The 13622-nt window shown below is 45.5% G+C and overlaps 1 protein-coding gene across 6 annotated transcripts in view; it reads right to left on the bottom strand.

The window, feature by feature from the left end:
• Window positions 1–461: 461 nt before the first annotated feature.
• Adat1 (adenosine deaminase tRNA specific 1) overlaps window positions 462–13622 on the bottom strand; it is a 32761-nt gene continuing 19600 nt past the window's right edge. For 3 of the 6 annotated variants that reach the window (XM_075977265.1, XM_075977267.1, XM_075977270.1), the window contains 2 exons: window positions 9363–9449; window positions 6324–6836 (listed from right to left, as the gene is read on the bottom strand). In XM_075977265.1, coding sequence (XP_075833380.1) covers window positions 6701–6836; window positions 9363–9449 — 223 coding nt within the window. In that variant the 3' untranslated portion in view covers window positions 6324–6700. Of the gene's footprint in view, window positions 679–6323; window positions 6837–9362; window positions 9450–13622 lie in introns of those variants that run through there. The other 3 variants (XM_075977266.1, XM_075977269.1, XM_075977268.1) reach the window with 3 other exon arrangements.

Raw genomic sequence — 13622 nt, 5'->3', positions numbered from 1 at the left:
ATGCTCTGTCCTCATCTCTACCCTTACATATGGTGTCCTCTACCTCAAATGCCTCCTCTCAAAAATACTCCTTCCTGTATGTGCCACTTGCTAACCCCAGTCCTTCGCTGAACTCCAAGGTTCCTGTGTCCTTCTCTCAGGCTGGGTACCAGCTTCCCTCACAGTCACCTCCCTCTTCCCTCGAGTTAAGGAGTATCATGAGGAGACTCTTGTACCTCAGCCGCAGAGCTCTCCTCACATGCCTGCCTTTCTCTCCCTCTCCCCCGCTTCCTTCTGAGGATTTCTTCCCAGCAGCATCTGGGAGAAGTCAATGGGAATGCTCTCGTCTCAAAGGACTACATAGGACTGCACTGTAGAAAGATTTAAAAAAGTGCAGCGAATTCCCCTTTGCATCTTTATTTCTCAGGGAGTAAGAAGCCAGCTGACAAGACAAAACAACAACAATCCCTGTGGGTGGCATGGAGGCAGAGCCACAGAGTCAAGTTCCTGTCATCATCAGCAGGTCCTGGAGGGAAGCAGCCGTGGGCCAAGCAGTCTGCCAGCACGCGTGTACCTGCCTCCGCGACCAGATTTATCCTGTAGGCTTCCACCGAGGGGGAGCATTAGGTTTGTCGGTGAATGCTGGACCAGTCTAGACAGCAGATTGGATACAGCTGCTTCTGAGCTGGAGAGCTGAGCCTGTGTTGTATGCACACAGAAATGCACGTGTCTTAGGATTCAGCATATAGTTAGTTGGAACAAAATGGCTCTGCTTTGGACATGGAGTACATTCCACTTTTTTTTAATATGAGTTTTGATCCCCCCCCCCCAGGGTTTCTTTGTCTTAGCTTTGGAGCCTGTCCTCCCTTCCTGGAACTTGCTCTTGTAGACCAGGCTGGCCTTGAACTCACAGAGATCTGCCTGCCTCTGCCTTCTGAGTGCTGGGATTAAAGGCATGTGCCACCACCACCAGGTTTGGGAATCAGGATTTCAGCATAAGAACTGGAAAGGAGACAGACACACAGAGCAAAGCAGAGCTGGACTTTCAAGTAGATTTGAAGGTAATATAAATGTTCCTCGCAGATCTCTTTTGGAGCCAGGCCAGTCTGTCCCGTCATTCTCTCACACTCCCTTTGCCCTCGGCTGCCAGTCTCTCAGTGCGGCAGTTACTATGCTATATGCTAATACAGAGGAACATTCCTGGTGGAACTGGGTTGGTTGAACAACATTATTACTACAGGAAAATACCTCTGGGAAAATCATTCCCCAGAGGCCAAAATAGCCCATAAGAGGCAAAACCAAAATAAGAAAGTTGTTGAAACGCTGTATAGGAGGAAGGGTAAATATTGGAAGGAGCAGTGTCCTAAGGCACCAGGAGCACATTTTCTTTCTTAACGAACCTAATCAGCACAAACGGCTCAGACCCAGCGTGCACCTACTGTTTGAAGTGGAGTTGCTCACAGTGTTCCCAGAGGGCTTCACAGAGAAGCTGTTGTTGAACTGAAAACTGCTGGGAATGGGCTCTATGGTCTTGCTCCATTGTCAGGTTGGTGTTGCTGCTGAGGGGCCCACTGCCTCTCCCTGGAGAGGCTGGGTTTCAATGTGCTTTTCATTCTCTTGGCTGCCTGAGCAAAGGGCTGTTACTGTTTCCATTGTGAGCTCTTCCCTTTGGAATGGGGCCAATTTCAGGGAACATGCACTTGAGACCAATGTTTGGCAATTTGGGTTCCTGCTTGCAGTGATTTTCTGCCTCTGCCTTTTCTCCTGCAGAGACACTGCCATACTCGGTCACCTAAAAGCAGTGCCAAACAGATTTGGTTTGAAATGTTGATTCTTAACCCTTGCTGGTTCATCTGGATAGGGGCAAAACACCAAATCCAAACTCTGAGCCCACAGTTGCTAGATTAATGCAAAAGTTCCCCCCACCCCTCAGGTACCTGTCCCCTGTCACTAATATAACTGAGGCCATATGCATGCCACAGCATCAATAGACTGAAAAAATGTCCCATGCTTTATGAGATGGATTAAATAAAAATGCTGCAGAATCCAGTCCCAGGCAGGGATGGCACAGTTCCCCGAGTGGCTGCAGCAGGCCATAAGGAAAGACAGACACCGCAGGTCTCCGAAGGTGGCTGGTCCCGGGCAGGGAGACACAAGGTGGGTGAAAGACAGACATGGATAGGCACACCATGCAGAGTGAGGCTGGGTATTTATTTAGTGGCTTATGGAATGTAAGGAGAAGAGCAAAGAGAGAGAAAGAGAAGAGAGAGACAGAAACTGCCTCTTTGAGAGGGAGAAGGAAAAGGAAGGGATTCAGGCTGCAAGCAGGAAGGAAGATCTGCCTGCCTCAGCGATGGGGGAGGGAGTGGGCGGTGCTTGTCTCTTAAAGGGACAGGACAGATTATTACATTTTATATATCCAATTAAGAGGTCTAATTTACTTTTTGTTTAGTTTTGAGACAGGGTCTCACTATGTAGACCAGACTGGCCTCGAACTCACAGATACCTGTCTACCTCTGCTTTTCATGCCCGGATCAAAGGTACATGCTACCACACTCCACCTAATTAAGAGATGTTTTTGTTTTTATGGGGCTGGGGGGATAGCTCAGAGTAGAGAGAACACTTACTTAGCCATGTGCAAGATGCTGAGTCTGACTCCTAGCACCACGTATATACTCACACAATTTTTTAAAATGAGAAATCCTACCTTACACTTGAAAAAGCCCAATAAACACCTTCCCTGCGTACGACTGGAAGCTGGGGCAGAGGTGGCACCGCGACATAGTTGCTCCAACGGCCATACTCAATTTTATTCTGCTATCTCAAGTAACTCATTAGGACTTGTTTCTTTCACATTCTAATCAAGGTATATTTACATTTTATAAAGCGCACAGACCTCAGTAAGCTTCCACAAGACCTGTATTCCTGTATTTAACACCGCAGTTTAAACCCAGACCAACAGTCAGGCATGGTAGCACACATCTGTAAGAGCATTTTGCAAACTGGGCTGGGAACATCAGGAGTTCAAGGCAAGCCTGGATCTCGCTCAGAAAGCTACCAACCAACCAACTGGACAACACAGACGACTTCTACCCTCTAGAGGTCTGCTGAGTCTCTTTCCTTCAAATCCTTACACTGGGCATGACCACTCTGATTTACATTCCTTTCCATTTCTTTTGAGGCTATAGTTTTGTTTTTGTTTTGTTTTACAGTGCCAGTGACTTGCACATGTTAACAGTGTCCCCTACCCTCTGACACTGAATTCAAAGGTTTACTTACAGCTGAAATACCTCTGACTAACACCCCCTCTCCTTTGGGCTACAGAACCACTGAAAAGATGGTTTCAGATCTACTTGGACAGCGACAGAGGGAAACAGCCTGGCCTGATTATGATCACAGACACAATTAGTTTTAGTTCCAGTTTTTTGATTTCGTTTATTGAGACAGGGTTTCTCTGTGTAGTCTTTAATGTTCTGGAACTAGCTTGCTAAACAGGGCTGGCCTTCAACTCAGAGGTCTGACCTCCAATTTTAATCTGCTGGGATTAAAGGCAGATGCCACCCACTGCCCAGTTTTTTGTTTTATAGTTAGTTTTAAAGGGATTCACGGGTACAGGAAGTCAAGGCCAATTACGATTCCTCAAAATGAGGAATACAATAAACTCTTCATTCAGAAAACAAGGGTACTTTCTTCAAGGTAACTGCCTCCCTGGCTCTGAGATCAGGGACATTCAGGGTGGTGTGGCCAAGATGAGGTCTCCCAGGTTCTTTCTAATCTAGCCACTCCTGGCTAACTGGCTTAGGCCCTATGGGAAGTTTTACTTGAGCCCATAAAGAGGAACACATGCGCACGCACAAATGCACACATGCCCCTTGTTTCTATTTGGAGCCAGTTCCTACTTCACTGACCTTTGTGCTCCTGTGAGGCTCCCAGCAGCTCTGGCTTTCTCACCAATACGTGAGGCAAGTGGTGGCTGAAAACTAGCCAGAAGAGAGCTGCTGTTTAGAAACTGGGAACTCTGGCTTTAGAACTTTGCCTTAAGGCCAAAAATGTCAAGGTCTGGGTGGGGACAACTTTCAAGTGGCGCAGACACAAGCAAATCAAACAGGGCCTGCACTTCTCCAGCCAGGCACTGGAGGCCAGAGCAGGTCGTTTTCTCCACAGCAGCTTCATTTCCTCAGACAGTGAGCTCATGCTTGGCGATGGTGCACTCAATAAACAGGGCATTTAACCCCATCCTGGCCGTGATCCACTCAATAAAAGATGGCATTTAACCCCATCTTTGAGCAGAACTATGTAATGGATTAATAAAAATGCTGCAGGATCCTGGGCAGCCACAGGCAGTGGGCAGGGGGTCCCAAGAGCAGCCAGTCTTAGGCAGGGACAGCTGCAGGTCCCCGAGCAGTGCCTGGTTCAGGTCAGGGAGACAGAGGGCAGCGGGCAAGAGAGACATGGATAGGCATGCCATGCAGAGTGCAGTTGGATATTTATTAAGTGGGTTTTTGGAAGGGAAGGGAGAAGGGGAGAAGAGCAGAGAGGGAGGGAGGGAGAGACAGAAGGGGAAGAGGAGAAGTAGGGAGAGGCAGAAAAGGGACTCAGGTTGGAAGCTGAAGATCAGCCTGCCTCAGAGGACAGGGGAGGGAGTGAGCGTGGCCAGAACAGATCATTACAAACTATGTGAACATGTACACTGTGTGTCTGAATCATAATACGTTCTAACAGTTCTGAAGAAAGGAACACTTACACACACACAGTTATAACATTAGGTAACTTAGGAAGGCTGGAGAAAAAGCATCAACAGTGAGAGTGAAATCTTCCCTCCAGAGCTTAATTTGGATGTGTTGGGGGGGGGGAGAGAAAGGGGCATGGAGGGGGAAGGGACATGATGGTGTGAGACCTGATTAAGGTCTGAGGTGAATCTAATTGAAAAAAAAATACACCTTTTATACCTTACAGCTGCACAGTGAATTGAAGGGAGATGAGGGGCCTGTGAGAAGGGTTGTGGCTTGAGGAATCCAGCATTGACTTTGACGATAGGCTTGCTGGCACCCTAAGGAAGGGCCCACCAAGCCCTGCCCTCTTGTTAGAGATAAGAATGCTTTATCAAGCAGGAACTTTCCACATGCCCCCAGGGAATGGGGACCCTTATCCAAATACCTGACCTTGGGAAAAAGACTTCTACAAGCACATACGTTTTACAGTTTCTTAATCTTACCACATGGGCCAGTTTCCCTCAGAAGGCTCCCAAAAGGGAAGGTTCTGATGTCTTACTCTGTCCCATTCTGATTTCTCTGTATTTATTTATTGTCATTCTTGCCCTTAATGACCTCAGGCTCTAAACTGTCTAACTTTGTTGTATTCGATGTAATCCGGAGAGCACAATGGAATTCCTGGTTCTACTGTGGTGGGGATTTTTTCTAAAGAATTATTTTGTTTAGAGAGGTCACCATTGTATTCATTTTATCCTTTACCAAAGCCTGTGCAAATTTCCCCAAAGGGAAAGGCATTAAGAGTGAGACTCACTGAAAATGAAAGTAAAACGGTGCTAGAGACGTGTGGTCTGCAAAGACGAAAAGCTGGGACTTGGCCAAGCAGCAATGGTCACCACGCAGTCCCCGCCAGCTGCCTTCACTCTCAGCTGGCTGTCTCTCTGTGGCAGGAAATGACGGCGACTACTCAGTTAAGAGATTCTAGGGACCCTCACAACACAACACGGATCAGAGGAGAACCCTGGAAGCAAAGTTGGTGTTCCAGTGGGAGGCAGAGGCAGGAAGATCAGAGTTCAAGGTCATCCTTGGCTGCGCGTGAGTTTAAGGTCAGCAAGGGCTACGGAGGGGGTCCTGTCTCAAGAAGAGAAGGCAGGAAGGAGAGGGAGAGAGAAAGGGAAGGAGAGAATGAGAATATTTTGGGCTACTTACGATAGTGGCTTCTGCCTATCATCCTGGCACTTGGAAGGCTGGTGCAGGACTGAAAGTCAAGGATGGTGTAGGCTACAGAGTGAGACTCCGTCTCAAAAGCAACAAACACCTAAACAAACAAAAAACCTTTCTCAGCAGGTCTGAGAATAGACCTTTCCAAGGCTAGTCCTGTGTTAAGCCTGATAGAAGAATTAACTTCAGCCACATCTGATTGCTGAGGAAGCTGGAAATATGAACTACATGGTCCCTACTCCAAGAGAAGCTGCAAAGTTCCTGGACATCTTAATAGTTTCAGCCTAGTGTACAGTTGCTGAGTCAGTGTAAGATGGCGTAAACCACAGCTGCTGCAGGTTACCGTAGAAAGCGCCACGTCCCAAACTGACGTTGTGTTTTAGAGAACCAGTTAAAAGCAATCAAGGTCATTACTGAGAGGTTTGCTTATCTATTTATTTATTGCTTGATTGGTTTTTTTGAGACAGGGTTTTTCTGTAGCTTTGGAGCCAGTCCTGGAACTTGCTCTGTAGACCAGAATGGACTCAAACTCACTGGGATCCGCTCTGCCTGCCTCTGCCTCCCAAGTGCTGGGATTAAAGGTTGAACCATCACCACCCAGCAAGAGGCTATTTTAGCAAGGAGCTACTCCAAGCAAGTACAGATTGATGAGGTATAGGTTCCATCTTTACGACACTGAGGTGCAGCACTCTGGGAGAAGGCGTTTCTTTCTTCTCTGACTTAAGCACCAGAAAAGCAGAGGTTTGCGCAGCATGAAGGTCAAAAGGAAGGGTCCTGATGGCAGCAGGAGCTCATTTAAATTGGTGGTATTCAGGTGGGTTTCTGATCCAGGATGCAAAGGGCTGTTTCCTCCGGAGCGCACTCCAGGCTTCCTGGTAGGCAGCCGCAGCCTCCTTGTACTCCTGATAGCTGTCCAGCTTCTGCATCCTAATGCACACATGTCATCAAGCAGGGTTCTCACTGGAGCGCTTGCCCTTAGAACAACTGGACACACTCAAACAGCAGAGCAGGAGCAGAGGGAGCACTCTGTTCCCTCGGTGGGGAATTCATGGTAAAGCAGGTTAGAATCACAGAACACTAGTTTTGTGTGACTCTTGTACAATCAGATAAGTTTTCTTTGTGGTGTTGAGCATCATACAAGTTTTCATGTATGCTAGACAGCCTCCTCCTATCACTGAGCCGTCTACTCCAGCCCTGACTTAAGAACCTTCTTGACTGTTTCTCTGATAAAGCATCATGTAAACATCCACACCTTCCTACAACAAGCTGCGACCTTTAGCCTCTCTGACTGCTGAAACCTGGCCAGCACTCTCAATAGCTGCAGTGGGTTGTGGAATATTGTTTTAAGATGTGCTACATTTGTTGATGTTGTGGAACATTTGTTTAATGACGCCAAAATGTGTTGCACTCTTTTATGTTGCATGTGTTTAACCCTGTAAAGTTTTGCCTGTCTAAAACACCTGATTGGTCCAATAAAGAGCTGAACAGCCAATAGCTAGGCAGGAGAAGGATAGGCAGGGCTGCCAGGCAGAGAGAATAAATAGGAGGAGAAAAATAGAAAAGAAGGAGGGAAGAAATCAGGGGCCAGCCAACCAGCTATATAGCCAGCCACAGAATAAGAAGTAAGGAAAGGTATATCGAATAGATACATATAAAAAGCCCAGAGGTAAAAGGGAGACAGGATAAGTTAAGAAAAGCTGGCTAGAAATAAGCCAAGCTAAGGCCAGGCATTCATGCATTCATAAGAAAGAATAAGCCTCTCTGTACTTTTTTGGGAGGTGGGTGGTGGGCCCCCAAAGAGCCAAAAGAGTAAAAAAAAAAAAACCTACAATAATTCTTACAAGGGTTTCTTTGGATAAAGACTAGGACTAAAATGTCGGTCAGAGACCCGAGTCCCTCCTCTTGACGAGGCCTTGATTTCTGCCCTGGGTCTCTAAGTTTAGTGCCAACCAGAGTTCTCCTGAGCCAGTTACAGCAGCCCCTGCCCTTGCCTTCGATCACCTTCAGTTCTGAATCCAGCTCTTCACTGTGGGCTTGGGAGTTGGCTTAGTGTACAGGAACCCCTGGTTTGATCCTCAGAACTGAGCCAACCACGCGTGGTGGCATACTTGTGATCCCAGCACTTGGGAGGCATCAGAAAGTTTAAGGTCAGTTTTGGCTATATAGCAAGGTTGAGGCTAGTCTGGGTTATACAAGACCCTACCTTCTATCTCACCATCCTGCCTGCCTTCAGCATGAAGCCTGTGAAGCAGGGCCACTAAGAATTCCTCTAGCCTAGCTCCTAAATCTGTATAGAGACAGTGTTTCTTACAATAAATACTGACTTAAGTTTTATTTTGATCAAGTTTTTTGATAGTGAAGAGGCGGGATCCATGAACTTGATCATTTCAAGCTGTATTTGAATCCTGTCTGTACCCCTAGAAAACAGGTGTAGGGCTGGAGAGATGGCTCAGAGGTTAAGAGCACTGACTGCTCTTCCAGAGGTCCTGAGTGCAATTCCCATCAACCACATGGTGGTTCACAACCATCTATATGAGAGCTGATGCCAACACTGTATACAAAATAAATAAATGAATCTTATAAAAAAAAAAAAAGGAAAAGAAGGGGGCTGGAGAGATGGCTCAGTCGTTAAGAGCACTGACTACTCTTCCAGAGGACCCAGGTTCAATTCCCAGCACCTACATGGCAGCTCACAACTGTCTGAAGATTTAGTTCCAGGGGATCTGACACATAAATGCACATAAAATAAAGTTAAATAAACCATAAAAATATTAAAAAAAAAAAAAAGAACACAGGTGTAGCTTCCTAACAGGCCTGGGTCTCATTTCCAGCATCATAAAGCCAGCCAATCAGTCAAATGATAAAATGTATCGGCATAAACGAATGCAGACAGATTGTAAATACATATATATATATATAGCTTTAATGGAGAAATAGACTTACAGAACCACCATTCCTGTGGAGACCAGGAAAGCAGAAGTGAACGAGGTGAGTAAGCTCGCCAGATTTATAGGTAAACTTTAGCCCGAGGCGAACACGCCCCCTAAGGGGCGGGACTTATCCCTACAACAAAGCACCAGGCCTGTAAGCCTAGCATTTGGAGGCTGAGGCAGGAGAGCTGCTGTGAGCGTGAGCTTCAGCTGCCCTGCATAGTAAGTTTGTTTCAGGCCAACCTGGGCAGTGAGCTCCTAGCACAAAATAGGTAAATAAATGTGTAAGGAAGCAGAACTGAACCGAAACCTTCCTCTTACCCTGCTGTGTTCCCTCCAGAACAGGCTCTTCCCTAGACCTCAGGCAGGGCGCTGACACAAAGCTACACGCTCCCTCCCGTTCTCTCTGGTAAACAGTAAGCACCCACTGGCTTGCTGAGTGGAGGTCACCTCCAGACAACGCCTGCAAGCCAGAACCAGAGCAGAAGGCTTTATAGACAGGACAGAGGGTAGACAGTGTCACCTGACAGAGTCTGGGCGCTTGTCTTCTGCAATGCTACTCAGCAGCTTCTGGAATGATCTAAAGAGTTCCACCTTGCTGATTCGGGATCTGTTCAGAAAAAGAAAATGAACATCACTGACTAATAACTAGGTACCACACACTAGGCTCATCACAGGTGTGAAGGTGCCAGATCCCACCCCTCCGTAGCCACCAAGCAGAAATGTAGACAGACAGACAGACGTGAACGGAACCCTCAGTCGCCCTCTGTCTTCCTCTCCCTCCCCAACAGAACATCTTGCTATATTTCCCAGGGTGATCTTGAATCACAAGCCTCCTGCCTCAGTTTCCCAAGTGTTAAGATTCTAGGCATAGGTCACCACACCCTGCCTCTCTAGAGAGCTGTGATGTGAGCACTGGCAAGCAACACTGACCTGTTAGCCACACAACTGAGCGTTTTTATAATTAAATCCTCTCACCCCAATCAAGTTTTCAGGGGACTGTGACCCCAGATGATGTAACTATTGACCTCTCAAATCCCAAGGCACAACTGGATATTAAATTCATTTTTTATTTCAAACCAGCAGAAACTCTGAAGTATAAGGTTATTTAAAAGTATACTAAAAGTATAAGTATATAGTAATTTAAAAGTATACTAAAAGTATAAGTATATAGTTATTTAAAGCTGTAATGATTTGTTAAACATCAACAGATAACTAATGTACTTTCATAGAATAAATCTAACGGGGATGTCAAAGATATATATAAGCAAATTACAAAAACTAAAAATAATGAAATGAAATTATAAAACTTTATTGAGGACTGGGGCTATCGCTCAGGGTTAGAGGATTTACATTGTTTCTGTATGAGGTTCGAGGTTCAATTTTCAGTACTGTTAGGGAAAAAAAAGGAAAACAGAAAAAATTGTGGCTAGGTAGATGGCTCGGTGGTTAGGAGCACTTGTTACTCCAGCTCCAGGGGACCGGCCATCCTCTTCTGGCCTCTGCAGGCACCTGCACTCGTGGACATACTCACGAATAGAAACACACACTATAAATAATTAAAATAAAAAATAAGCCTTGGACTGGAAAGATGGCTCAGTGGTTAGGAGTATGTGCTACTCTTCCTGAGGACATGGGTTCAGTTCCCAGCGCCCACAGGTCTGTAACCACCCAGCTGTCTGTAACTCCAGTGTCAGGGGCATCTGTGGGCACTGCACTTATGTGGTACACACACATTCAGGAAAAACACTCAAAGCACACAGAAAATAAAAGAGAACTAAGTTTTGGATTGGTGTGATGGCTCAGTGGATGAAGGTACAACAACATGAGTTTGCTCCACGTGGTAGGAGAGAACCAGCTTTAAAAGCTGACCTCTGACCTTAACACATGCCGTGGCCCGAGTGGTTAATCAGTACACACGTTCACTGGCACAAGAATAAACAAATGTAATAAAAAACTTTAAGAAGTCCTAAATAGCCAGGTGATGGGAGTATGTGCCTTGAATCCCAGTGCTTAGGATGCAGAGGTAGGGGGATCTCTTGAGTTTGAGGCCAGCGTGGTCTACAGAGCAAGTTCCAGGACAGCTAGGGCTACACAGAGAAACCCTGTCTTGAAAAACAAAAAACGAAACAAAAAACAAAAAAGGCCTAAATAACTGGGTACTCAAACCTGCATCAAATCTGGGGTGACAAACTGCTGAGCTGACAGTGCTATACCCAGTACGTATTCCTACGCACCCTCATGGTTAGCGGGAGTGTTATTTAGCAGTTGCCTTCCATGTTTCTGGTCTGAAAGACAATGCTGAAAGATATTTATTTTTCTCAAAATGGTCTTCAGATTTAAAATCCAAGAATGGCCAACACAAGGCACTCTTGAAGGACATGCCATGGGGACTCTCTAGGACAGATACCATCTTATTTAAAGCTAGAGCTGAGTGGCCGAGTACACAGTTTCAGAACTTGGTAGGCTGAGCAGGACCCTGCATTCAAGGACAATCTAGGGCAGGGGGAGAGGAGAGGTGGGAGAGGGAGACACTCTGTCTAAAAAAGCGTAAAGAGTATGGTTCTGTTACAAGGATAAACAAAACAACCAAAGAGAAGAGAATAGGGGAGTGTGTGTGTGTGTGTATGTGTGTCTGCCTGTGTGTATGTAACTGTATATGTGGTTCCTGGATTTGACACACACATCTCACTTGGCTGGTCAGTGGTGGCCCACACCTTTACTTCCAGAACTTGGGAGGCAGAGGTCAGCCTGGTCTGTAGAGTGAGTTCTAGGACAGCCAGAACTACACAGAGAAAACCTATTTGACCCCCACTCCAAACAATCCCACTTGAAGCATGTGGATTTCCATAAATCCGTAACACTGCCACAAAGAATACAAAGTGAGTTTGTCTGGCAGGAAGTTGGTACTGGAAACAGGAGGCTTTTCTACATAACTGAGTGCTGGGCAACTGCAGATGCACCAGAAAGATGTATCCCAAACCTGTTGGAGCTCAAAAAGTTTATTTCTCCCACCAGAATAAAGCGGCTTGGCAGAATCTACACCAACAGCTGAAACTTCCACTGACACCCTGAGCTGAGACAGTCTCCTGGGACCGAAACAAGTTATATAACTAACTACTGGTACATGTTCATGTAACGGTGTTAGTCAAGTCCACGTTAATTCATCACCACTCAGAAAATTAATATTCAAGAACAAAGTCACCTGTTAGACATTAGAGAGAACATACCCAAAGGCTGGCACCAGAGGCACCAAAAATGTTGAGTTTTCATATATCTAGTAATTTTATTGTAAATATGACTTTATTATTTGGCTCTGTGCATTTACTAATAAAATAATTAGTCAAGCCTTCAGTCTGAAAAGTATTTGTCTGTTTCTGCCTCCTGAGTGTTGGGACTAAGAGCATGTACTACTAAGCTTGTTTTACTGAGTATTAATGAAGTATACTGGAACACTTTTTGACAAGAACAAGAGACCTCTGCCATGTCATGCTCATGCCTGCAGAACAGATCCACACAAGGCTCACCATGTCGTCCCATTCACTGGAAGGAGGCCTCCTGGGATCCAGCATGGTAGCACAATGACAAGGCTGGTACAGAGGGAGAGTCTAATGGCCTCGTGGGAACACATCTGTAAAGGTTCTCAATAGTCTGCTCCATGGAGGACAGAGAGGAACTCTGAATGTTTTCCACTTAAGTCATCTCATCAGTAATAGTAAATATTTCGGCACTCAGGGGATGGGGCAGGATCCAGGCCAAAACCTGCCTGAGCTCTAGCTCCCTCCCCACTCCAAAAAAAGAGTTATGCCTATAAAGCAAATCAGAGTCCGGGAGTCTAGCTCAGCAGTTGAGTGACAGCTACCATGTACATGGTTTGGATAGGGTAGATGTCGATAAACCTCTTCTCTGTTTGGGAACTTGTTCCAGTGAAGATTTTTTTCTTTTTCTTCTTTTTTCTTTTCTTTCTTTCTTTTTTTTTTTTTTTTTTTTTTGAGACACAGTTTCACTATGTAGCCCTGGCTGTCCTGAAACTCACTCTGTAGATCAGCCTGGCCTTGAACTCAGAGATCCACCTGTCTCTGTCTCCTGAGTGTTGAGATTAAAGGCTTGAGCCACCATAGCCCAGCAAAGAAAGCCTTTTCTTAAGTCTCATTCCACAGCAGAACACAGTAACCACATGAGTAATGTCGCTATCAGGGAGAGCCATACCCAGTTAAAATTACTGAATTATCTGAGGATCGTAAGAATCTTCTAGGTGGCTGCTGCTAGCTGCTGCTTTCCAAGAGATCTTGGGGTCCTTTTAGTAGAGAGGACCACATGCTAAGATATTAAGCTCCTCCTTGTGAGCTGGCTAACATTGCTGATTACTACAAAAGAAAGTATAGGAACTTTTAGATTATATTTCTTTTTTCTTTTTAAGATTTATTTATTTACCATGTATATACACTGTTCTGCCTGCATGTATGCCTGCAGGCCAGAAGGGAGCACCAGATCTCATTATGGATTGTTGTGAGTTACCATGTCATTGCTGGGAATTGAACTCAGGACATTTGGAAGAGCAGTCAATGCTCTTAACCTCTGAGCCATCTCTCCAGTCCTAGATTATATTTTCTTTTATTTTAGATTTCTTTTTAAAAATTTTTCATCTGGGAAAATCTGGATCAGATTTTAATCTGATAAAAATATATCGTATGAGAGTCTCAAAGAATTAATAAAAACACTATTTTAAAAATACCTAGTTGGGGGCTGGCAAGATGGCTCAGCGGTTAAGAGCATTGTCTGC

The sequence above is a fragment of the Microtus pennsylvanicus genome, chromosome 6, assembly GCF_037038515.1.
Source record: "Microtus pennsylvanicus isolate mMicPen1 chromosome 6, mMicPen1.hap1, whole genome shotgun sequence".
NCBI classification, from domain to species: Eukaryota; Metazoa; Chordata; class Mammalia; order Rodentia; family Cricetidae; genus Microtus; species Microtus pennsylvanicus.
This window is presented reverse-complemented; position numbering and strand designations above follow the sequence as displayed.